The sequence below is a fragment of the Chelonia mydas genome, chromosome 6 (assembly GCF_015237465.2).
Source record: "Chelonia mydas isolate rCheMyd1 chromosome 6, rCheMyd1.pri.v2, whole genome shotgun sequence".
In the NCBI taxonomy this organism is placed as follows: domain Eukaryota; kingdom Metazoa; phylum Chordata; order Testudines; family Cheloniidae; genus Chelonia; species Chelonia mydas.
In genome coordinates, this window is record NC_051246.2 from 24,830,606 (window position 1) to 24,856,313 (window position 25,708).

A 25,708-nucleotide genomic window follows, 5' to 3' on the forward strand; every position below is an offset into this window, starting at 1 on the left:
CCTGCATGTGGCATATGGTTGGCCAGATAACAATAATGGGAGATAAGCACTGCCAGGTACTCTGCTCTCCTGGATTGCTCCGAGGTTTATGAGTTAATCCGATCAGGCAGGAATCCCAGCAGGCCTGCCTTCCATACCAGACTTGGCACTTTATGCTGGCATCAAGCCTGTAGGGTTACAGCAGTCACTTCAAGTGCAGATAGTTAAACTGTTGCTACTAGAGAAGGATATACTTTTATTACAGTGCAACCCACCTATTTCCTGGGCATGTTCCACATATCAGAGAATGGCAACTGCCTGGACACGTTTATGGCCTTTCACTGACACGAAAATTGAGACTGAAGTTTTCATAGTCTATGAATTAGCACAGAGAGCACTGACCAAGGCTATTAGGGGCAGGCTGAGAGGAATGACGGGATCTCATTCAAAATAAAACAAAACACTGTGCTTTACTGCAGTGTGTATCATACAAATGACATACCAAAACACTGTCTCTAGGTAATGGAAAGGATGCAGTAGACATGTGGTCTGAGCATGCAGCTTGGAGCCAGGAAGGATGGAGTTAAGATTCTACTCTGCTGTTGACCTGAGGCACAGAGGAGTTGGGTGGTTTCCCGAGAGTCATAAATATATTTCAGGACAGGGATTAGAACCCAGAAGTTCCTGGCTCAGGAAACTAGACTCTGGCTCCCTGTGCCTCTGCTTGCTTATCTTTAAGTCCATACTGGATGGTTTTGGGTTTTTTTTAAAGCTAGAATCATGGAAACGCAGGGCTGGAAGGGACCTAGAGAAGTCAACTAGTCCATCCCCCTGTGCTGAGACAGGACCAAGTAAACCTACACCAGCCCTGAGCAGTGTTTGTCTAACCTGTTCTTAAAGACTTCCAATGATGAGGAATTCACAACCTCCTTGGAAGGCAGTTCTCTGAGCTTTAACTACCCGTATCTCAAGAAGTGTTTCCGAATATCTAGCCAGAAATCTCCTTTGCTGCAGATTAAGCCCATTGCTTCTTGTCCTACCTTCAGTGGACACGGAGAAAAAATTGATCACCATCCTCTTTAGAACAGCCCTTAGCCTATTGGAAGATGGTTGTTAGGTTCGGGCCCCCCCCACCCCCAGTCGTCTTTTCTCAAGACTACACATGCCCAGTTTTTTAAGCTTTTTTCATAAGTCAGGTTTTCTAAACTTTTTATCATTTTTGTTGTTGTCCTCTGGACTTTCTCCAATTTGTCCACATCTTTCCTGAAGTGCAGCGCCCAGAACTGGACACAGTGCTCAAGCTGGGGCCTCACCAGTGCCGAATAGAGTGGAATAATTACCTTCTGTGTTTTACATACAACCGTCCCATTAATACACCCCAGAATGATATTAGCCTACTGCATCACATTGTTGACCCATATTCTGTCTTGATCCAAGATCCTTTTCAGCAGTACCACCACCTGGCCAATTATTCCCCATTTGGTAGCTGTGCATTTGATTTTTTCCTTCCTAAGTGAAGTACTTTGCATTTATCTTTACTGAATTTCATCTTGGTGAATTCAGACCAATTCTCCAATTTGTCAAGGTGGTTTTGAATTCTAATCCTGTTCTCCAAAATGCTTGCAACCCCTCCCAGCTTGGTGTCATCTGCAAATTTTATAAGCCTACTTTCCACTTCGGTATACAAGTCATTAGTGAAAATATTGAATAGTACTGGACTGAGGACTGACCCCTGTTGGACCCCGCTAGATATGCCATCCCAGTTTGACAGGGACCCATTGATGACTACTCTCTGAGTATGGTTTTCCAATCATTTGTGCATTCACCTTATATTAATTTCATCTAGACTGTATTTCCCTAATTTGCTTATGAGAATGTCACGAGGGACTGAAGCCTTGTCTTCACTATGGGGGTAAATCGACCTAAGTTACGCTACTCCAGCTAGGTGAATAACTTAACTGGAGTCAACATAGCTTAGCTCAATTTACTGTGGTGTCTTCACTGTGCTGCGTCGACGAGAGACACTCTCCTGTCGACTTCCCTTACTCCTCTCGGGGAGGTGGAGTACCAGGGTCGACCGGAGAGCGCTCTGCCATCGATTTAGTGGGACTTCACTAGACCTGCTAAATTGACACCTGCTGCACTGATTGCAGCCGCCTCAATCTGTGAAGACAAGCCCTGAGTCAAAAGTTTTACTAAAATCAAGATATATCATGTCTTCTGCTTCCCCACATCCACCGGTAACCCAGTTAAAGAAGGAAATCAGGTTGGTTTGGCATGATTTGTCCTTGACAGATCTGTGCTGACTATTCCTTACAACTTTATTATCCCCTAGGTGCTTATAAATTGAGTCTTTAATCGTTTGTTCCAGTATCTTTTCAGGTATTGAAGTTACACTCTTACTCAGAGTTGGGCAAACTATGGCCCGTGGGACCCTCCTGCCCAGCCCCTGAGCTCCTGGCCCGGGAGGCGAGCCCACGGCCCCTCCTCCGCTGCCTCAGCTCACTGCTCTGCTGGCTCAATGCTCTGGGTGGCGGGGCTGCGAGCTCTTGCCAGGCAGCCCAGCTGCAGAGCCGCAGGGGCAGTCAGGAATGAGAGGAGGGGTTGGATAGGGCGGCGGGGGGCAGTCAAGGGACAGGGAGTGGTGGATGGGACAGGGGTCCTGGGGAGGTGGTCAGGGAACAGGGGGGTTGGATGGGGCAGGAGTTCCAGGGGGGCCGTCAGGGGGCAAGAAGCATGGGGGGTCGGATAGGGGGTGGGAGCCAGGCCATGCCTGGCTGTTTGGGAAGGCACAGCCTCTCCTAACCAGCCCTCCATACAATTTTGGAAACCCGATGTGGCCCTCAGGCCAAAAAGTTTGCCCGACCCTGCTCTAACTCCAACATAAGTGATGGGCTTGACGCAGGAATCACTGAGTGAGGTCTTCCGGCCTATGCTACACAAGAGGGCAGATTAGATTGTCATAATGATCCCTTTTGGCATTAAAATCTTTTTTTTTTCTAGAGTGAGCCACTTGATGTATTCCTTTAGGAAGAATTTCCTGCCCACTCGTTTCCATCTCAACTCCCAATATTTTCCACCTTCCTAGTGCAGCGCTCCGGATAAACTGAGACCCGAGGAGAGGGAGCCATCTTTGCAGGGAGGGGGCCTTGTTCAGAGAGCTGTACTCATTTTGTTCAGCATATTACCTGGGGAGACGAGCGGGGTGAGAGGAGAATTATTAATATTATGGTAGAACCGGTAGAAATCCAAAGTGAGATCAGAGAGACTCTGTTCTAGGCACTGTACAAGCACATAGCGAGAGACAGGCCCTGCCTCAAAGAGCTTTCTGTCTAAACAGACAAGGTAGACACAGGGCAGGAGAGAGGAAGGATTTTTATCTCCATTTTACAGACTGGGAAACTGAGGCACAGAAAGATTCAGTGACTTGCCCGAGATCACATAAGGAGCTTATGGCAGAGCTGGGAATTGAACCCCCCAGTGCCAGTCCACTGCCTTAGGTGCAGGCCCACCCTTCCATTCTTATCATGCCTGAACTGTGGTGTAATGAATTCAACTCAAAATGCACATCAGCTGAAAGTCCTGAATTCCTGAGCCTCCAGCAGGGGGCTGCTTCAGCTCTTACTAGATACTTACCAATTTCCTCCCGTTCATAATGATACAAGAACAGGCTCTCTGTTTGCTCTCTGAGGGCAGTGTTTAATAGACACCATTGGATTTGGCCATCTCTACTGGAGCTGGTTCAGGCTGCCCCTCAAAGCTTTCCTAGTGTTAAATATAGTGTGACCACCGGCTCCCTCTTCCCTCCCTCCCCCTTCCTGCAGGGAAGTTCATCGGGATTGAGCTGTACCAAGGGTCTGGGAGTACAGATCACTCCAGACTCGAGGAGACCTTTGAGTCAGGCTGGTCAGACGACTTGGACCAGACAGACGACGAAGAGGAGAAGCGATTTTGTTCAATGATGGAGCAGCTCAGCGCAGCCCAGGTCTTTGAAGAGTAAGTCTCAACTCTCAAATTCTGTCCTGGTCTGATCTTACAGTAGCAAAACCTCAGTGCTTCAGCACGGACCGAGAGAAGTTGACCTGGCACTGCTGGCTATCTTCAAGGACACGCTTTCAGAAGCGTTGCCTTAGCACTTTGTATCCCAACCTTGTGTCAAGTTCATGTGTTGCCTGAGAAATGCAAGGGAGTCTGGGATATCTAGCCTGAATACTCACCAGTGGCCTGTAATACAGCACTTTTCCCAAAGAACTTTACAGGCTATAGACTCATGTTTCAGCTATGAAGTATTGCTGTCATCAGGATGGCAACCAATTGGTGCACAGTACGCAGCACAACCATGGGTGTGGGGAGGATTTAGGCAAAGAGATGAGTTCTTTGTCTTTCCAAAAGTGCCATGAGGTCTTCAACAGCCATGCAGAGGACCTTAGTCTTTAAGGTCTTATTTGTAGATGGCTGCACAATGCACTGCCTGAAGCTTGGCTGATCCACCTAGAAAGATGAGGAAGTAAATTGACCCTGTTGGGACTTGAATCTGAACACCCAGAGAATCTGGGTAATTCAGATCTGATGTATATGTCATTAGTCATCCCCTCAGACGGAGCATTCACCCCAGGGCAGATCATTCTTTGAAATACATGGCTGCGCATTCCTCAGTTGGTAGGATTTTTTTTCCTCCTCATTTTCAGAATTCTCCTTTAAGTATGAACAGGAGTGGGTCGGGCTGGGTCATAGGCCAGGCTGCTGCTCCAAAGAGCAGGGCACAGTGGATGTACATGCACAGCTCAAATATTACTCGTATGATTGGATACATCATGAACCATGATAGGTAGAAGAAGCTGCCATACATCAATCAAAGCTGGAGTGTCCAACTTTCCAGTGATGTATATAATCAGTCTCTATCCTCATTGGTTCACCTGAGATGTTCCTTGAAACGGTCACAGATCCACCAGCCCAGGAAAAAGTTTATTTGGCCCAGAGAAATAGTTTTAAAATTAAACATTTGCCCTAAACCCCAACAGAACTGATCACCTTGCCTAAAGAAATATAACTTATTCACTAGGCTAAGGTGGCATGGTCTTTGGTTACTGTCCAAAGGAATTTAGATGTGCCATGCAGCAAGCATCCCCATAGACAACCTCGCCTGATTTAGGAGAAGAGGTTATAAACAGGCAACGTTCCAAAAAATATAGTGAATGCCATAAAATGCTGCAGTGAACAAAATGATACCGGCTTCATTCCTATCTTATTTCTTTTGAAATCTGACAGCTTCTTTAAGACTAGACGTGTATATCTGTCTAAGCACCACTTAGTCACTTGCAACAGGGTAAATGTGGCCCCAGTAAGTGGAACTGATGATGTCGTTGCTCCTTTTTCTGAGACCAGTATTGCCCCCTTGCCTGGCAGTAGCAGAATTCCAAGGCCTTGCTGGGTGTTTTCCAGGGCAGAGGAAATCAGTGAGGCAGAGTCTGGGTATACCCAAAGTGTCACTTGTTTTATTTACGCACATATACCAATTCTGGGAAAGAGATGATCAAACAGCATCCAGGACAATCTCTTCTTTCAGGAATCTCAGCCAACACCAATGCCCAGTTCCCAGGGAGCAACTCTGACTCAAGAACTGACTCCAGTGAGAGACCAAAGCAGAGCGCAAACTCTGTTGCTGCTCACAAAGTTTCCTCGTTGGAGCCTTGCAAAACAAACAGGCATTTCTTTTCAGACTAAAAACTTGCTCACACATTAAGAAAAAGAACTGGGAAACTGATGTGAAACAGCACCACCTGGTCACTTTTACCATAATGATATTACCATCCCAGTTAAACAGCATCCATTGCCCTTCACCTCTGTCCCCTGAGAAATATCCCAGTGAAAGAGTTGTCCAAGTTAAACGGAATATTTTGCACTGTATTGTCCACTAGATGGAGTCTATATGTTCAGCAGAAACATATAGTGAAATTGATGTTAAAATTGAATTTGTATCGGTCAAACTAGCTTTTTCAAAAGATGAATACAAAGCTGCGTTAGTTGAAAACTGTGGGGGAAGGGGAAATCACAAAGTGGTGTTGATTTTGTTTCAGAGAGTTCAAAATGGACAATTTTTGTTCAATAAAATCTGGGGTTTTGGTAATGAAAAATATTGATGATCATATTTCAGGTCATGAAAAATGAAAAAAGTCAATGACAACATTTATGCAAAAAAATTGTTGGGGGGAAAAACGACCATTTTTTGATGGGAAAAACCTTTGAAAAATGTCGATCAGCTCAAATATAAAAGCTTTCAGTGGTCAACTAAATGTGTTCTGCAGGCACTTAGTGGGTTTAGGTGCACACATCCTGTTTGACTGTCAATGGGGTCTGTTCCTAAATCCCTTGGGTATTTTTGAACACCTCTCCCTTAATTTCCTGTTTTTTTGTCATGAGACCCGGGTTCAATTCCCAGCTCTACCACTACTTTGCTGGGTAACTTTTGGCAAGTTACTTCCTCCTCCGTGCCTCAGTTTCTCCATCTATAAAATGGGGGGAATGATGCTGATCTGCTTTGCGAAGTGCTTTTGGGTCCACCGATGAAAAGGGCTATTGAAGAGCTAGGTCTCCTTATTATTTTAAAGTCAGAGTGCTAAGACTTAGTCTCCATTTTTTGGTCTGTCTTATTATTTGTATTGCAGTAGTGCCTGGCAGTCCTGGATCAGGACCCCACTGTGCTAGGCACTGTACAAGCACAGACCGAAAGGACAGTCCCTGCCCCAAAGAGATTTTCTCCAGAAATAGGGCACAGAAGTAACTCTCCCCCCATCCCTGCCTCCCAGGGAGCAGCATTTTAAGCCTCCTATTTCATTTCGAGAAGAACTGTGAGTTTAGGAGGGATTCTCCCATTCCTACAGGAATATGGAGACCCCTTCCATCTTTTCCCCATCGCGCACAAAGAAACAGTAAGTTCAGATGCATGGTTCCAGCGGCGAAAAATAATAATAAAGCCTAGCTGTTATATTGTGCTTTTCATCAGTAGATCTCAAAGCGCTTTACAAAGGAGGTCAGTATCATTATTCCCCTTTTACAGATGAGGGACACTGAAGTACAGAGGGGTGAAGAGACTTCCCCAAGGTCACCGAAGAGAGTGGCAGGGGTAGGAATAAAACCAGGTCTTCTGAGTCCCAATCCAGTGCTCTATCCGCTAGTCCACACTGCTCTAAAGTGTTTGAATGCTTGGGTCATTTTGAAAGGGGGTGAATCATCTCAGGTTTTTGTTAAAAGTCGCATAGTCTGGTGGTTAGAGAAAGGGACTGGAAGGCATGACTCCTACCTCTGACACTAGTTTGGCATGGGACTTTGTTAAGATACATCACCGCCCTGTGCCTCAGTTTCCTCACCTGTAAAACAATGGGGTAATGCTGATCTACTTCACAGTAGCTGTGTGATAATTAATATTTGTAAAGTAGCTCTAAAATCCTTGCCTTATAATAATTGCTGCTTTTTATTAGGTTGAACCCAATTTTATTATTTATTTATTGTTTATTTTAAGCCTCGTGATTTTGGAGGGGCCTGACTCATGATTTTCTTTCCCAATGCTTGGCATTGGCAATGCTGAGTTAGTTTTATAGGGTGGTTTTGGGATGACTTACCTCATTCTGGCCACCCACTACTTCGTAGTCTTCATTCCCAGTCGTGGTCCACCCCCCACACTTCAGTATTACAGGCCCGTCCAGTGCAACCTCTGAGGTCAATGCAGGGCAGCCCTTCTTTACTTGAACGTGTGTAAGTTAGAAGGAATACCAATCCTGTGATAACATGGAAACTCCCCGGCTCTCCCGCTCTTATCTTTGCTCCAGTCACAATGAGGTTCGGGAGCTTTGGACTCGTCTCCGGAAAGAACAGCCAGATCTCTTGGCCAGCTTTGAGGAGTTCCTGTTCCATGTTTCATCGTACATCAGGGAGGTGCATTATGAGAAGGAATCCATGGAGCAGGCACTGAAGAGGTAAGAAGGCCTCCATGGCAGCTGGAAAACAGCTGGTACTCATTTAGATGCAACCTGACTCATTGCCTTATCCCAAAATGCAAGGAGAAACTGGCGGAGGCTGGGATTAAGGAGGAAAAGGAGACTTCTGTGCCACGTATAATACCGCATTGACTCTCTTAGCCCATTCCCTCCAGATTTGGCATTAACATCTAGCCAGAGTCCTAGCTCCAACTTATGTGGTTTTCTCCTTGCAGAGAGGAAGGATGGTCTAGTGAGTAGGGCACCAGTGTAGCACTTAGGAGACCTCTGTCACTGAATTCCTGTGTGACCTTGGGCAAGTCATGTAGTCTCTCTGTGCCTCAGTTCCCCATTTGTAATATGGGGATAATCATACTGACAAGCCTCACAGGAATGGTGTGGAGATAAATACTTTAAAGATGGTGAGATACTCAGATACTATGTGGAAGCCATATTAAGTACCTAAGATGGATGACTCTAATAAATAAAACTGTGTGCAAATAAATATGCTCCCATGGATGTCGAGTGGCCATGAAATCCCTTATCAATGTATGTAAACCCAGGTGCTTGGGGTAATACCCATAAGCTATTAGTGTGGATTCTAAATTAAATCTGTATCCTCCTATTTGAGAATGAAGATTTCCCACTCCCTCTCCTTCTTTATTTCTCCTTCTTTTCCTTTCACATTCATTCTCAGTCTCCCTCCCTCACACGCTCTTTCTCCTTGGTAGGAAGGAGACAGACCACGACAGAGAAGTCAGGTGTCTTTATGAAGAAATGGAGCAACAGATCAAAGCGGAAAAGGAACAACTGCTCTGCCAGGTAAATCCTGCCTGGCCATTTCCTCCCTACACGTGCTCAGCTGGGCATGCATTTTGATTAATAAATGAGGCAAATATTTGGTTTCCTCTGCATTTGCAAGGGCAGTGACCCTGTTGCCTCTGCTCCCCGTGTGACTTCTGTTGAAATCTTCAGTGGCCTTGTTCTTCAACTGGTGCAAGGATCTGTGTTAGCTGGAGGAGATTGGGCCAGGACACCCCCTGTTGCAGTGCTCATGGTGCATCTCAGGAACCTCAGTTAATATGCTCTGGCACTGACGACAGCTACCGCCTAATCTGGGCTTCACCTTTTATCTCTGCCTTGTTGGGAGGTTGTGGTCTCTGCTCTCAAGGGGCCTGAAGAACACCCTCTTGTTTTCAATGCAGAAGATGTTAATTGTGGAGTGTCCTTTTCTCATCTGTGATATTAGCCAGCTTGAGAGGGACTATTGAGATTTCATTTGGTCAGGGGAAATTAGCATGAGGGAAGACTATAAAGACAACCAGAACCATCTTCTAGAAGAACTGCTGTGTGTCTTCTGCCCTGCCCTGCCCTCCTCTTCTGTGAGCAACTCCCCTGCAATGAGGCTGTTGGAAGAAAGAGACAGCTGTTCCTTGTAAATCTTCTTCAGTGCGTGGCAAAAAATAAAGAGTTGGGAAATGGGTGGGCCAAGGGATCAGCAACAAGCTTGGATGTTCCCCAGGGAGACTAAACCACCAGGTGGGAAACTGGCTTCAATACAAGGCTCATTGGAGAGCCCTACAACTTCCCTGTCTCTGAAGCAGGAGGGGATTGTGGTGGGTCATTTAGTGGCAGGCTCCTGGGCAGCAATGATATTTTGGTCCCTGGTATTGGGAAATGTCAGTCCAGGGTTCTCTGGACAGTATGAAAATCTGTGGGTCTTTCCCCTCTGCAGGAATCACAGAGGCACGACAGGAGCAACGTGCTGCAGAAGGAGCTGCGCAGCAAGGAGCAGGAGCTTGAGAAAATCCTCTACCGACAGAAGAAGGTAACCTGGCCTTCCTGAAGAAATAGGTGCCCCACAGTGTCTTTCTTTAATTCCTTTTTAACTGCCCTTGGCAAGCCTGAAAGCTACCGCCCTGCTCCTGAAGTTGTGCTGAGAGTGGGCGATAGTTGGCTGCATTGCACCAGTCAGTCCAGTTCCTGCCTACTGCTCCAGCTAGGCTCTGCCCTGAGCATTCTTGCTGGTTACCACAGTTCATTTAAAAATGCTACTGTATTCATGTCCCATCCACTTTGGAATCTCCTCTTCTTCCTGCAGGATAATATAATTTGGCGAGGGATGTACAATAAAGCGTGCGCGCGCGCATGTGTGTGTGTGTGTGTGTGTCCCCTTCCACAATTCTGATCAGCAAAGCCATGCTGAAGAAGCAATTCATGCATGTAAACACCAGCAGCAATTCCCCTTAACCTCTGTGGTTTGTGTTTTCTATCTCCTTCAGAATAACTCATGGAGTAAAATGGTGCAGCTGGATTTAAAAAGGGTTTGGATAATTTTATGCTACTTCAGTTGTATGTGCTGAAATTGGGGTGCTCCTGTCTCATTCTTCATGGTGGGGTAATCCATAGGCAGATCATGGGCCAAATCCAGACCACAAGATACTTTTGAATGGATCCTGAAATCTTTTTATTTACTCATCATTATTGTTGACAAGTATCAGGGAGTAGCCGTGTTAGTCTGTATGCATCTGAAGAAGTGGGGGTTTTACCCACAAAAGCTTATGCTCAGATATATCTGAGAGTCTTTAAGGTGCCACTGGACTCTTTGTTTTTATCATTATTGTTGTTTTTTTATTATTGTTATTTTCTCTGGGGTCTGGACCTTGACTATACCTTGACCAAGAAATTTGTACCTTGACAAAAAATAGAATACCCCTAATTTGCGGTATTGGTTGATCGTCCACAGGGCCAAGAAGGAATCTTCTCACCTGTTCATGTACCTTCACAAGTGACCATGTGCATTATGGTGGCCTTTGCTTTCCTCTGAAGCATGAGTATAGGAGGTGTTGTGGTCATGTCAGCAGTGTCCTAGACTGGGAGTTGGGATGCCTGAGTTCTATACCCAGCTCTGGTGCTGATGTATGTGACCATGGGTAATTGACTTAACCTCTCTATAACTCACATACTTGCCTTCCTTTGTAGAGTGCTTTGAGATCTATGGATTTAAAGCTCTCTGTGAAAGTTTATACCAGACTAGATGGACCACCAAAGCAATCTAATATGGTAAATCCCATACTGAGATGCTTGCAAATCTCCTATATTGCTTCAGACTATATGTATTCCATTCTGTCATGGTGTAGCTTTCTTAACCAGGAGCATGGGCTTAACCCCAAGCATATCTACTAGCCTATCAGAGGACCCAGTGATACTGGGCCAGCATTCCTACATTCTGCTCTCATAGGCTTCTGGTGTTTGACTTCAGCCACCAGAAATAGGGGATCCCACTTTAATTTAGCCCGACCTCCCACCCACAAGAGGTACTAGTACCTTGTGACCTACAGGCACCAAACGTTGGCCTGACTCCAACACTGCTATAATCCTCGTTTCAGCCAGCTGGTCCCCTTTCTATCAAGATAAGGAAGGGCAACTATGTTTACTCTTCCTTGTTATTGTATGGCTACGTCTCTTAAAAGAGTATAGGGAAGAAATAAGTGCTCTGGGTCATGTAAAGCTATGCTGCTTGGGTAATTGTTGTGTCAATATTTGTGTAGGGTGTGCTCAGCTCCTTATACAATGAATGATATCATTCTGTATGTCAACTGGATGAGAGGGTCTTGCTTTGATCTAATGAGGACTTTCTAAAGGGGTGTCATGAGTAGTAGCCATGTTCTTCAGTGCTTATTAGACCTGTGCCCTTCCCCTCTCTGCCCCCCGCGCACACACGCTGGGTATGTGTATAGGGGTGGGAATGGAGAATAGTGTCCCAGCGCCAGATCCTCAGCTGGTGTAAATTGGCATAACTCTACTGACTTCACTGGAGTTGGGCCAACTTATGTCCTCTGAGGATTTGGCCCCAAATCTCACACTGCTTCAAGGGCCATGCTCTTACTGAATGACCTTGGCTGGCAACAGCATTAGGATAAAGCACTGTGCATCTTACGTTAGGAATCTATTACAGTTCCTAATACTGAGGTAAAAATACAGGGGAGCCTCACTCGCTTCCACGTGATAAATGAGATGGTAAGCAAAACGTGCAAAGTGTTTTGAAAAAGGGGCAGACAGTGAGATGGCAAAATTTGCAGACAATACAAAACTACTCACCATAGTTAAGTCCAAAGCAAACTGCGAAGAGTTACAAAGGAATCTCACAAAACTGGCTGACTGGGCAACAAAATGGCAGATGAAATTCAGTGTTGATAAATGCAAAGTAATGCACATTGGAAAACATAATCCCAACTACACATATAAAATGATGGGGTCTAATTTAGCTGTTACCACTCAAGAAAGAGATCTTGGAGTCATTGTGGATAGTTCCCTGGAAACATCCGCTCAATGTGTAGCAGCAGTCAAAAAAGCGAACAGAATGATAGGAACCATTAAGATTGAAAGGGATAGATAATAAGACAGAAAATATCATAATGCCACTATAAAAATCCATAGTACACCCCACACTTTGAATACCGTGTGCAGTTCTGGTCACCCCACCTCAAAAAGGATCCATTAGAATTGGAAAAGGTATAGAGAAGGGTAACAACAATGATTAGGGGTATGGAACAGCTTCCGTATAAGGAGCAATTAAAAAACCTGGGACTTTTCAGCTTCAAAAAGAGACGACTAAGGGGGAAGATGACAGAGGTCTATAAAATCATGACTGGTGGGGAGAAAGTGAACAAGGAAGTGTTATTTACCCCTTCACATAACACAAGAACCAGGGGTCCCCCAATGAAATGAATAGGCAGCAGGTTTAAAACAAACAAAAGGAAGTACTTATTCACACAACACACAGTCACTCTGTGGAACTCATTACCAGGGGGTGTTGTGAAGGCCAAAACTATAATGGGTTTCAAAAAAGAACTAAATCCATTCCCAGAGGATAGGTCCATCAATGGCTATTCGCCAAGATGGTCAGGGATGTGACCCATGCTCTGAGTGTCCCTAGTCTCTGTTTGCCAGAAGCTGGGAGTGGCCGACAGGGGATGGCTCACTCAATGATTACCTGTTCTGTTCATTGCCTCTGAAGCACCTGGCATTGGCCACAGTCAAAAGACAGGACACTGGGCTAGCTGGACCTTTGGTCTGACCCAGTATGGCCGTTATTAGGTTACTTCCAGAACCGGGATAGATCTTGCCTATGAATAAAAGTGAGAGATACTTCTCTGGTTGCTCTTTCAAGCTCACCCAGCTAGGGGTGTGTGGGTGTGTGTTTAAAGCTCTGTAGATATTCTTCTGACTAGGAACTGCCCATGGATGATAGCCCATATCAGTAGATAACCATGATGCAGGTCATACACTGTAGCACGCTGTAAACAGTGCGGTCAGTGTCTAGAGGATGGTTCTAAAGTTTAAGTGTACTATCTGATGGCACCAAAGTCCAAGTTAGGGAGGGAAGAGGCATCTTCAGGTGAGTGGAGGGAGGGTATCAAATCAAACAGATAACAAGACCTTGCCTGATATCCACTCACTGTTGGGCATGAAGGGTCTTTTACCTCTTTCCTTGGTGGGGATAGAGGCCCCTTAACCCAGGGGCTAAGGCTAACACAAAGAATAAACGTATCGTGCCAGAGACACTTATGATCTGATGACTACCGAGACTGCAGGAGTGGTTAGGCCATCCCCAAATCCTCTTGGGGAGAATGCATTTGCAGTTCTGGTCCATGGACTGTGAAACTTAAACAAACAGAGAAGTGGACACAGAAAATATGTCTGATCTGCTTCATCTCCCACCATTGAAATAACCAGGGGAGCAAAATCCTTTCCATGCTAGGGAAAATAGTGGCCCTTACTGGCACAATGAGACCGAATGATAACACTCCCACCTGTGAGGGGATTCTATCAAAGAGGAAAATCACCAGTCTATAATTGGCAGACTTCATTCCTTTCCACATGGTCCATTTCCTCTTCCTTAGCGAACTGTTGGTTAACTCCTCTGCTAAATGCTTGGGGTCTCGCACGGGGGAACAAGTTCAGGATGCCCTGTGTATCCTGCATGGAAAACTCAGGCTTTTTTAAGGTGTGTGGTTTCGTACCTTGGCACAGATAAATGCAATAAGTAGGAGTGAAGGTTGCTAATGTATGGATCGTCATGACTAAACCCACAGCCAGCAAGGAGGGGGCAGCGCGGCCTCGTGACAAAACAAGATGAGGGTCAATGTTTGAGTCTCGAGCTCTATGGGTTGACAAGGACTTTGTGATGTGATCCAAAACCCACTGAAGTCAATGGGAAGACTCCTACTGTCTGCAATAGGCTTTACGTCAGGCACTAGGAGCATGGCAGCAACACTCTTGCAACGCAAGGAAAAGGCGAGGAAGCCCCTTGTGACACGCTGTGGGGATGGCCTATCTCGCTGATGCTTGTGGTGACAGAGACGCAGGCTGAGTAGCGCAGCTGCATATAAGCTGATTGCCCTGTTCCCGTCACCCCGATTTCCATTTATGCACCCGTGATGGCCCTAATCTTGCCTTACACAGAGAGACACGTGTGTTCAGTGGCTGCCTCTCCTAAAGCAGCTCCCTGTTTTGCTCTCCTCCCTCTGCTAGAGAGCTCCCCCATTGCAAATTACCTGCCTAGCGCCTGCTGATTGTATCCAGGGAGAATTCATGCCAATCAGAGGTGCTCGTGTCAGTGCCAGCCATGCCAGATGGCAGAGCTGCCGCTCAGGGAGGGGACTCCCTAGTGGTCATATTGAAGTGGCTATATACATATATATATTGCTATAAGTATTCCTGGCTTAGTGTAGCAGACAAACTGCCTCAAACCAATTGCACATGCCTGCCCTGAAGGGATGCTGTCTTAAAGTTGGATTCAGTTTATACACACAGTCCCATGCAGTCATTGCAGCTGGGATTAGGGTTCAGTGAAGCTTTTTTGGATGAAAAATAGGGTTTTCAGCTCAGTAAAAATCTGTACGGAAGGCATCTCTGTGTTTTCATCACCACATTTCAATGCTTTTTGGGGGAACCGGAGATCGTTTCTGTTTTCAACCCGACATTTTTCTTTGTTTTGGTTTTGGTTTTGTTTGTTTGTTTTGTTTTTAAATCAAAATTTTGCCCAGGAGGAAGAATGACCCAACTTCTGACCTGCTTTATCTGGAATTCTTTGGGGAAGAGCTAGGTTTCCAGAAATGGCTTGTAGGAGATGGGAAGGGCTTAGCTGGAAATCCATGGACTAGCCAAATCTGCAGCAAGCAAAATATCAGAGACATTTCGCTCCTTGGGTGTCTTCTGGGTTTTCCTTTGTGTAGATTCCACGACCAGACCAGCTAATGATTCTGCTTTAGATACGTACAAACTTGTTCTTGTTCAGGGCTATGATAGGGTCCCAGCTAGCCACATGGCTTGAGCAGCACCAAACAGCTTTATCTAATCAAGGATCAACAGGCATGGAGGAATGTTGGCCATCTGTTAGATAGGGAGGTTTGGAGAGATGGGGTTCAAGTAACTGGGATTCACTGGGTCTGCTCCGGGTGCTTAGCAAGCTAAAACATTTAATCTTTGAGGCTGTCTGTAAGGCTTCCTTAGATATGGGGTCCGCATGTGGCCTTCCAAGAAATCCAGGATGAATGGCCCTTGCTCTAACATACCCCTAGTAATCCAGTGTTTGCACACACCACCTGTCTCCACCTGGCCTGGTAGAGCAGGCGCAGCATACCATGCTGTGGAGGAGAGCCAGGCTTCACCAGCATAGCTGGATGTTTATATTCCATGGGAGTCTTCTGCCCAGGGATGGCCATGCATGAGATCCTGCCTTATCTCTCGCTATCTTGCTTTCAGATAAGGGTCTGACTTAAGCTTGCAGCAAGAAGGCAGTTCAGAGTACACATCCCCTCCTAGAGGGGCCCTAGCAAGGTTGGCATGTGCATGAGATCAGACCTCACCTTGTCCTTAACTCGACCTCGTGCCGAGGTAACGTAGCACACATCTACTTGTCTCCACAGGGTTAAACTTGGCTCAGAAAGGCGCTTGCCTGTGACGTTCTGGTGGTGCATGAAGGCCTGTCAGGGATAGCCCCTGCCAAAGTGCTGTAAACATTCTAGTTTGTAAGCGGGCAGCTTAAAGGGGTATTTTGAGTGAGATCCAGGCAACCTGACTTCCAGTTCCCCGCTCTAATCATTTCACTCATTGCCTCTGCCAAGCAAACACCTAACCTGAAACTCACAAATCTCAATGTACGTCTAAGATCACTGCCTATCAGGCTGACCAATGTTGTCTCATCGTTTCCTTGTGCTCCCCATGTGTCTGCCTGCATCCATCTGTTGTTTCTTGTCTTATACTTACACAGTAAGCTCTCTGGGGCAGCGGCTCTTTTTGTTCTGTTTGTAGAGCACTTGTCAGCCTGGGTTCCTGGGCTGTGACTGAGCTGCAAGGTGCTACTGTAATGCAACCAGTAAATAATAGTGTCCAATTCTTGGTGTGGGGTGAGCAGAATTACTGCTGCTTCTCCAGCCTTGACTCTTCCCCTTTGATATTACCATTCCACAGTGGGGTGTGATTGTGCCACATTTGTGATGCATCGATTCAGAGGGGTCAGCACAGGATAACAGGCTTTGAAGTACCCAGCTTGTGGCTTTACGTCACACTGAGTGTAATGCTGACAGCCTATCCACGTCCTTGTGGGCAGCTTACCTGGAGCAGCTCCTCGATAGCACCTTGTGTATCTGCTTTTCTGGCCCATTGTACGGCTGTGGCTTCCTGAATCTGGCAGGTGTCTCTTTTATTATTCTTTGTCTGCCTTTTTCCTCTTTCCCAGCTGGAGCATCAAATACAGTCTCTGAACTCTGAGCAGCTGGAGACCCGGGTGCAGAACGAGCGGCTCCACCTTCTGAATGAAAACCTCCTGGAGCAGCTGGAGAGAAGCAAGTGGGAGCTGGAGGTGGCCAAGGGGCATCTGGAGCGTCTCCAGAAGGAGGCTCAGTGTGAACAGGAACAGAAAGACAGGTATGGCTGGATAGCGGTTACACAATGGGCAGTGGAAGCTGGTAGCTGCTTGTGCAGTATGACTTACCTGGTACCCAGTAGGAGGAGCGGTCTAGTGGTTAAGGAATAGCGCTTGGAAGCTGCAGACCTGGGTTCTATTACTGGCTCTGTCATGAGCTCAATACCTGATCTTGGGGAAGACAAGTAATCATCTCCCTGTGGTGGTTTTCTCGCTGATAAAATGTGACACATACTAATAGTCCCCTGCTAGGGGAATTGTGCGGCTAAATTAACGTGTTACTAGCTGCTAGGCTGGAAAGCACCGTACAAGGGCAAAGAATTGTTATTTTTATTTAAAGCAGTAGGGGGGTTTCTTTCATGTGCTCTCCAGTTTATTGTAGCCTCAGCTAGAGAGGTTACAATAATTGTATCGTAACCACTGTGGGGTGCATCTCTTCAGCCTTTACCTAATAATAAGACTTAGTTCTTTTACATAGCAGCTTTTCATCTCATGATGCATTAACAAACAGAGGCAAGTATCATTATCAGTCATGACCCGCGGGTCTCAAACCTGGGCCCACAAGGTTCCTGGGAGCAGCCACTTTCCAACCCTCCACCTGGCAGCAGCTTATATGGGACCTACAAAGCCTAGCCCCAGTGTGGCCCACTGGTGCTACATAAGCCAGCAGCAGGCACCTGTCTGAACAAGTGGGCTCCATCCTGCTCTGGACTGCATGCCTTGTGCTTCCTGCTCCATTTCCTGGCATCTCCGTCCAGTTTGACTCTTAGCCTCTACCTTGTGGTTCCTGAACCTCCAGCTTGTGTCCTACTTCTGATCTCCCGGTATCCTGATCAAGCCAATTCTTAATTCCTATATTGTGACTGCAAACTCTGGCTCTAATGACTAGGTTGGGCTGCCCATGACCCAGACATGACATTATCCCTATTTTATAAGTGGGGTAACTGAGGTGCTGAGAAGGAAAGTGACTTGCCCAAGGACACAGAGTAGGCTAGTGGCAGAACTCGGGTCTTTTGCTGGCTCCAAAGCCAATGCTCTATCCACTGAACTATCACCTAAGCTGGCAGGCTTGTACCTTTAGCAACATCACTTGTGTGTGCATGAGAGGGTGGGGGGGGGTTCCATCCTTTCTAATCTTTCACTTAACCTTGTTTCTTTTTCTTCCTTGTTTTCTTTTCCCCTCCCTTTACACAGGGATGTGTTTAGAGTCTCTAAGAACATGCAGAAAGAGAAACAAAGCCTTCTTCGACAGCTGGAGCTCCTCAGGTAAGGGGGGTGTTGAGAAACTGCTACTTCCCTAGAGAGGAGACTAGAGAAGAGGTGGAAAGGTCAGAGGCATTATCCACCCCACAGACAGAAATAGATTCAGAACTCCAGCTGTGCCCAAGAATGCTTGTTTGCTCTGGGAGAGTTCCTTGGCATCCAGAATTAGTGACTCTTTGGAGTGGGAGTTGGGAATCCTCCAACCAATAGCCAAAGGGATTTGGGCTGGTTTGTTAGCTCTGGTCCTCTTCTGGCTAGCTTGTTTCCAGATGTGACAACACTGCCAAAGCACCATACGAATTCTTTGTCTCTCCAGAAAGCTGTAATAATATTGAATGTATTTCGGTGGCATCCATAGATTCACAAAGGGGCCAGTATAATCATCCAGCTTGACCTCCTGCATAACACAGGCCATAGGATGTCACCCAACAATTCATCCAGTGAAGGGGATTATTCTTTCCTCCTGTTTAAGGGAATACTATGGAGTCCCATTGTTATCTGGACTGAGACCCCCCCATCCAACCCATCTGGCAGGAAGGGCATCCTTATTTCCCTAATTAGCTCTCCAGTGTTGGTGTCTGCCCTGCTCCCAAGGAGTGTTTGGTAACCACTCTGCTTCTCTCTCTCTCACCTTCCTTTGGAGCAGAGAGATGAACAAGAAGCTTCGGGATGACAGAGATGCCTTTGAAGCCAAGAAGCTGGTTAGTCTAAGAAAGAAAATCCTAATCCCCAACCACCGCCCTTTCGACTGCTGCTGTTATTGTCATCACTCGGGGGCCCTGCACTTCCACGGGGGACACTGACCCAAGCATCTGCGGCCTGGTGTAGCACCTTAGACTTCCACGTACTTCTCCTGTTCTGGAGAGTGCCGTGCAGATTACATTCAAGCCGGTGGGAAGGGGCTGCTGGAGTCCACTGTCCTGTGGCAGTGGTGAAGGGGGAGCCCAAGTGTGGGGACCAGGGGCGTTTGTGATTGAGCCAGGGAATTCAAGGCCAGAAGGACACTGGTGCTGAATCCCACGCCGGAGGTCAGGCTGTGTTAGCCTGAATGGTGATGATGGGGTAGAGTCCAGCGAGATTGTCTGCCTGCCGGCACCCATCTCTGCAGGCTCCAGGGCCCATTTGAGTTAATAGCAAGTAGTACTGCCTGGCCCCTCCGTCCTTGTGCCAGCCGCTGCCAGCCTGGTCCCAGCCCTATCCCTGTCAAATGTGCTGCACAGACATGCAACAGCAAGCCCACAAGGAGGGGGATGAGGCTCAGACCCCATAAAGAAAGGGGAACAGCACCACTGGGTTCACTGTGGGCCTCCTCTGCATCACCTTTGCCCACAATCTGATCGTCTTGAAGATGCAGCCTTGGATGGGGGGTGAGCCGAGCTATTGGCACCATATGATGTATGAGGCAGGCGGGCTCACCAGCATCCCAGCATTTACTTAAAGGCTGGATGGCCTCCCAGACTAGTAAGAGCGTGTGGTGTAGGTGGACGTCCTTGTGGGCCCTTCATTCATCTTGCAGCAAAGCTTCTTTCCCCTCCCCTTCACCCACACTTAGATCCATCCTTGCAACCAGGGGTCATCTTCCCCCAACCTTGCCACCGTGTTCCACTGGTGAAGATGTGGAGGGGACGGCCTTCCAGCAATGTCAATGAGCATGCAAGGAGGGGATGCAGCAAAGTGGAGGGCTGGGGTAAGGAGGATGCAGCAAGTCCAAGCCAGGCTGGCACTTGGGTAGGGGTCAGTAAAACCAGCAAGACCAGCCTGATGACATGTGACTGGGATCAGTTCCAGGGGTCCCGTCTACGCTTTGGCTGCGAGCTGCTCCTCCTGGAAGAAAGGCTGGAGTAAAATCCAAAGAAGGAAGGGCTTGTTTCAGAACAACGTAATTGCTTTAGGGCTCAAGGGGCGGGATTTGTTTCTGAACCCTGCATGGGGAAGCTGCTAATCGCGTGCGTGAGTGTTGTGGTGCCAGTTGGTGGTGGGTAGCCAGCCACAATCTAGACCATAGCTGGAATCCACCCTATCAGAGCACACAGTTCCTGCTCTGCCTGTGTCCTGGGTGAAAAGTGTTAGCTAAGCCAGCTCACCTCTTCCAGAGGAACCGGAGTCCCTGCTGCACCAAGAGATGGTATGCAGTCATTCAGGATATCCAGTCCAGTTGCTGGCTTTATCGTAGGGATCACGTGCCATTGGCATGTTCGCATAGTGCCTTCTCCTGGAAAAATAACCCAATAAAAACAGATCACTGTATTGCAGAGTCCAATGCAAACGGGGGGGGGAAACGGTGCTTTTACCTTTTTCACTATATTCTGCTTCAATGCCAGGCCTTTCCGTCACACCTACCCAGACTTCTGAGCTCCCGTGGTGGTTGGGATGATAACCACCCTCTTGGCATCCCAGCTTTTCTTCTTAATGATCTGTTGTGTCAAGGAAACCTCCCCCCCCGGCTCCTTTTACCTTGATTTCAAACAGGGGCAGTTGGACTGGTGCAAGGCACTTGTGACACCAGTGCAGCTTATTTGCACCGGTTCAGTGGCATTGGTGCACCTATATGAATAATCTCCCAGTGTGGACAAGGCTTTAGCATCCCCTCCCCCTGCCGAGAGGTTCATCTCAGTTTTTGGCCTGTTGTAGTATCAGCCTGTTCTCGTCCTCCACCAGTATGAAGGAAGTCAGGGCCTGGTATTTCTGATGTTAAATAAAATGGGGGAAAGGACCCTCTTTGAGGCAGTCTGTATAGCCTAAAGAGCAGAAACAGAATCTGTTTGTGTTGTTTTGTTTTAGAGCCGTTCAGAGGAATACTACAGACACACCTCCACTCTAAGATATTTCTGCCCCAGAAGCGTGGGGCTCATCTCGCTTAGTTGGGTTTTTTAAATGTGTTTTAATTGACGGGGGTGATGGCAATAGGAAAAAGGTTAGCAACTCATTCAAGAAACAGCCACAGACGCCATTAAAGAGGCCAGTAAAAGCTTCTGTACTGAACATGGTGTGCCTGAGGTACGGACTGTCTTGGGGACTGGAATCTGTCCCCGAGCCCCTACCTGGGCGTTGCATTGAAACCTCAGCCACACCCAAAATGACAGGTCAGGAGAAAACACCGATCCGTTTCTTGCCATATTTCTTTATTTTGGGAATTTGGGGGCCAGATCCTCATCGGGTGTAAATCAGCAGAGTTCAAATGAAGTCAGTGAGGTGGGGCTGATTTATATCAGACCCATTTTTCTAGCCCTGTGTGTGAAATGTTACTGTATAGAGTTAGCGACCAAAACCTCAGTTACCCATAGGCTTAGATTCAACATAGATTGCAGTTAAAACCTGCTCCAGAAGAAAAGCCAGGTCAGCATTCAGGCAAGACCAGGCTACTTCAGCTGTTACAATAGTTGGGTCTCTTATTTTGAGGCATTCAAACGTTTAGCTGTTGTTTGTGTGTGTATGAGTGTGCATGCATCTATATGTAATATATATGACACATGTATTTAAAATCATGAGCCAGGTGCTGTGGTATGGCTGATGCACAGAGTCCAGTTCAGGGGTATGCACACACAGGCATGCGCTGCTCCTGCTGTAGCTCTGTCCAGGGCTGATCCCCTTGTACTGCATTAGAGCAACTGGGGGCTGCTCTGACTTGTGCCAGCTGTTACAGACGCATGAGGCTGAAATGCAGCCTAAGAACAGCGTGGCACAAGGTACTGCCTTTACCCTTCCCCCTCCTATGATGGTAGCAGGGAGGGGGAATGGTGTAAGAACCCTGACATCAGCTGTGTACCACCGGCCAATCAACGTCCCGCTGCTTTAAGAGCAGATTGTACTGATGGTATGGTGCAAAGAAAATCTGTCCTTCAAGAGAGAATTGGTAATCTGGGCAGGTTATAATGGGAACTGCATTCGAAGTCTGAGGCGTGTATTCCAGACACAGGGCTTTCTTTCCACGGTGAACCCTTAGCAGCGGGACAGGGAGTGGGGACTTCAGACTTCCCAGCCTAGTGTTTCTATTAATATTGGAGCAGTGGAAACAGCTTGCTGCTTTTAAACCCAGGGATTCTGGTGGTCAACCAATCCACATCTCATTTCAATATGAAGTCATTCAAGGCCTGTGAGGCTGTCAGGGGCATTGATTTGCCACAGCTCTCTTATAGGGACTCTACCTGCTGGAATGTGATGCAAGTTCTAGCCATCGGCAGCAGCAACAGGGCCTTTTCTATCTGGTCTTTTCAGTGGTTCTGGCATGTGTGTTTAAACACAGCCCCTCGTGGAGAGGGAATGTATCTATTTTTTAAATACGCAAAAATAATTTAAAAATTTAGCTCTTTGTAAAGCTTAGGAAGGATATTATTATTTCCGTGAAATGAAGGAGCAAGGAACAAGCACATGGGCTAGAGCGAGGGGTATAGGACTGTATGTGCCTAATTGCAACAAGAACCCTGATCCTCTGCACTCTTTGAGGAAGGGTTTTATCCCTCGTTCTTCCGAAAAGCTTCTAAATTTGCCATGGGCATGGTTGTGCAGTCCATGCTAACACGGTGTGGCTTTGCATCGCCCTCTAGTGGCTCGACCACACACACAGGTTTATGAGCAAACACGGGAGCCTTCAGCAGAAGCAGTACATTGTGCTTTTAAATCCGGAAGTCCCAGGTTTGATCCCCAGCCGTGTTGTTATATTTGTATGGTGTGTGTTAGCAAAGGTGCTGTCCCGATCAGGCAAGATTCCTCTATTCACCACTAGTAAGGCACTGGGACCTAAACTGCCAGGACATGCCAACAGTGGAATGTGAATGATAAGTAGAGGACATGCCTTCCCTTCCCCCCATAGTAGGTCTATGCATTCTGTTGTCTTCATGGAATCCTGGGCATTGTGTATTGTACAGTTGTGATGTCATGTTTGTGTCTGTACCATCTATGTGAAAAGCCAAAGTTACACGAAGCCAACAAGCCAATAAAAGCCTGATGAACCAATGGGAAAAAAAAAAAATCCTAGCAACTGTCTCTCTTTTTTTAGAAATAGGTATTTATTTAGTAGGTAACATTTACTCTCTGGGTAGGGCTGGCTGGTAACAGATTACCCAGGAGTCACCTGAGCTCCCCAGGTGACTGACGGGCTCTGCGGGATTGCCTGAGGGGCATGTGACACATGGGATGGGATGGCTGCATGGTTCCAAGCGTTGAGAGCACTCAAATTTCAGCTGCTATTCCCAGTCGGACCCTTGCATGTTTTCTCCTCCCGCTGCGGCTGAGTGTCTCCCGTGCTTTGCTTCACCCTGGGAGGAACGCTTGAACCACATTCTGACATAAGCTTCAGGAAACGGGCTACCAAGACCTTACGGTGGGGGACACGTGCTCTGTGGCTGTCTGAGAATCAGGGCCCTCCTGATATAAACTGGCCCCCGACAGAACTCCTTTTTTATAACCAGATACCATCAGCTCTAGGGCATGACGGGGTTTATATTTAAATCCTTTTCCTCTGCCATGCTCTGGAAATAGAACCAGCTGAAGTCCCCCTGCAAAGCAGGCTGTTTTTGCTGGTTTCCGTGGGCGTGGGATCTGGTCCCAAACGTTTATTTTCTGTGGTAATATTTTTTTAACTTGCAGTTCAGTTTAGCCCTGTAGGCAAGGGAGGCCATCAACTTCAGAGGACCATTTTAAAATACCACCAATTTAGAGTTCTTGTCCCCTGAGAAGCTACTGTCCACGTTTGATGATATTTTTAAAAAATTGCCTTGGGATGAGCTTTGGGGGGAAGGGTTGTTTGAGGGTGGGGCGTGGGGGGTTTTCTTACTTGGGGGGTGGGGGCAGGTAAACAGCACAGCCTAGGCTATATGCATGTGAAGCTCAACCCCTGGGAGCCCTTAGCATGAGCCACTGCAGGGGTTCTCTGGGTCAAGAAGAGCTGCTCCTGCAGATGTAGGGTAGGTTAAAAACCCACTTCCACATCGTCCTCCTCCTTCCTCCCCCCCCCCCCCCCCCAAAATCTTGTGTTTGTGTCTGTAGGCCTGCAAAATGATGTGTAATCTGGAGACGAGACCTCACCCTTCCCCTTAGCCAGCATATGGACCACACTTCCTGGTCTGTGTGTGGTCTCTTTTGTTGTGGCTGGCGGGTGGATGAGGGCCAGCTGGGTGAAGAGAGGCAGGCTGATCCAGTGGTTAGCAAGCTAGCCTGAGATTTAGGAGACCTAGGTTCAATTTCCCTGCTCTGCCATAGACCCCCCAGCCTGCCCTCGGGCAAGTCCCTGAGGCTCTCTTTGTGGAAACGACTCTACCTCACAGACGTGTTTATTTTCTTTAATATTTTTTCCTGTGCTCTCTGGGAAGCTGGCTGCAGGGAAGGGGCCAGTCAGACAAGTCTAAAAATGAGAAATGCCATTGAAAAGTTGCAATGGAGTGTGGTATTACTTTAGGTGGACTAGAGCGGGTCCCAAGATATTAACGTAACCCAGTCATGTCCAACATTAAACAGTGTTTGGGATTGTTATACTGAGACCTCGGCCTGCTTAGCACCATGGCAAACATACCATTTAAACTCCTTTTAACCTTTAATTAAAGATAAAGAAAAGAAAAAAACAGTTAAAGCATTTGAAACATCAAGCATTAAATAAGGGTATGATTTTAAGAACATCCCTTGGTCCCTTTCCCTTTAGCAGGAGTGCGATTTTAGAAGGGGAAAACCCCCATGTCTGACAGTCTTTTAGGTGGGATCAAAGACAGTCAGAACTGTCCTTTTGAGTAAAAGAGAAGTTAGTTGAGATGAGCTAGAGCTGTTGCTGCCACTGTTAGTCTGATCCCATTTCACCTCAGGGATTCTGCTATAGCTGGTAGGGGTGGTGATGTCATCTGGGTCCCTCCCTCTGGCCTGGTGTGGGCAGGACATCGCTCAGGATTAGGACGACAAAGGTGCGACGTCCCAGGAGACAGTAGAGGTGGCAGCGAAGATGGTAAAGCTACCTCCAGTAGCCTCCATCTCTTCTTCTATTTTCTCCCCCCGCCAAGTCTCTCTCTTTAAGGACCCACAAAGGGAATGGTGGGTAGAATAGCCAACCCCCTCGTTGGTTGCTCAACCCATTTGGCATAATAGCTGCCACACTGATTTTGTTTCATTGCTTTCCAAGTCCCCATCCTCTGTTGTTACCAAGCATGAGTTCAGCATAGTTCTATCAATGTGGCCTTTTTGGTTTGAACTCGGTTAGTCTCTGGTTCTCTTGCACCTATTTATAACAGTCATTGTTGACAACTTGACCGACTTTCCACCAACATTTGTTATTACAGGTTATTGTAACAGCTTGTGAATGCATGTCTTACAAGTGAACTCCCGCCTCTGGTAACTTTGTCGGCCCAATTATCACAACAGCTGCCAAGTGAAAATTTCTCCGTAGACACACATGCATGTTGCTACCAAAGCCCCTATTGGAGAAGTGATTTTTCTCACCTGCTGTTCCTATGGAGTATGTGTGGCTTTCTGCCTAGTAAAAGCAGGAGGAGGTCCTGGCACAGGTTCCCTTTGAGCACCGATCTCCCTCCATCTGCTGCAATCCCTACGTGGGATGGAACTAGGTGAACAGGTGTGCAGC

General features: G+C 47.1%; 1 protein-coding gene across 1 annotated transcript in view; it reads left to right on the forward strand.

Moving 5' to 3' along the window:
• The window catches only part of CRACR2B (calcium release activated channel regulator 2B), a 76,291-nt gene that overhangs the window by 35,342 nt on the left and 15,241 nt on the right, over positions 1-25,708 (forward strand). Inside the window, exons 4-10 of the mRNA XM_043547926.1 lie at positions 3,804-3,975; positions 7,806-7,952; positions 8,684-8,774; positions 9,688-9,780; positions 16,699-16,886; positions 18,079-18,150; positions 18,794-18,848. Of these exons, the coding sequence (XP_043403861.1) occupies positions 3,804-3,975; positions 7,806-7,952; positions 8,684-8,774; positions 9,688-9,780; positions 16,699-16,886; positions 18,079-18,150; positions 18,794-18,848 (818 nt within the window). The remainder of the gene's footprint in view (positions 1-3,803; positions 3,976-7,805; positions 7,953-8,683; positions 8,775-9,687; positions 9,781-16,698; positions 16,887-18,078; positions 18,151-18,793; positions 18,849-25,708) is intronic.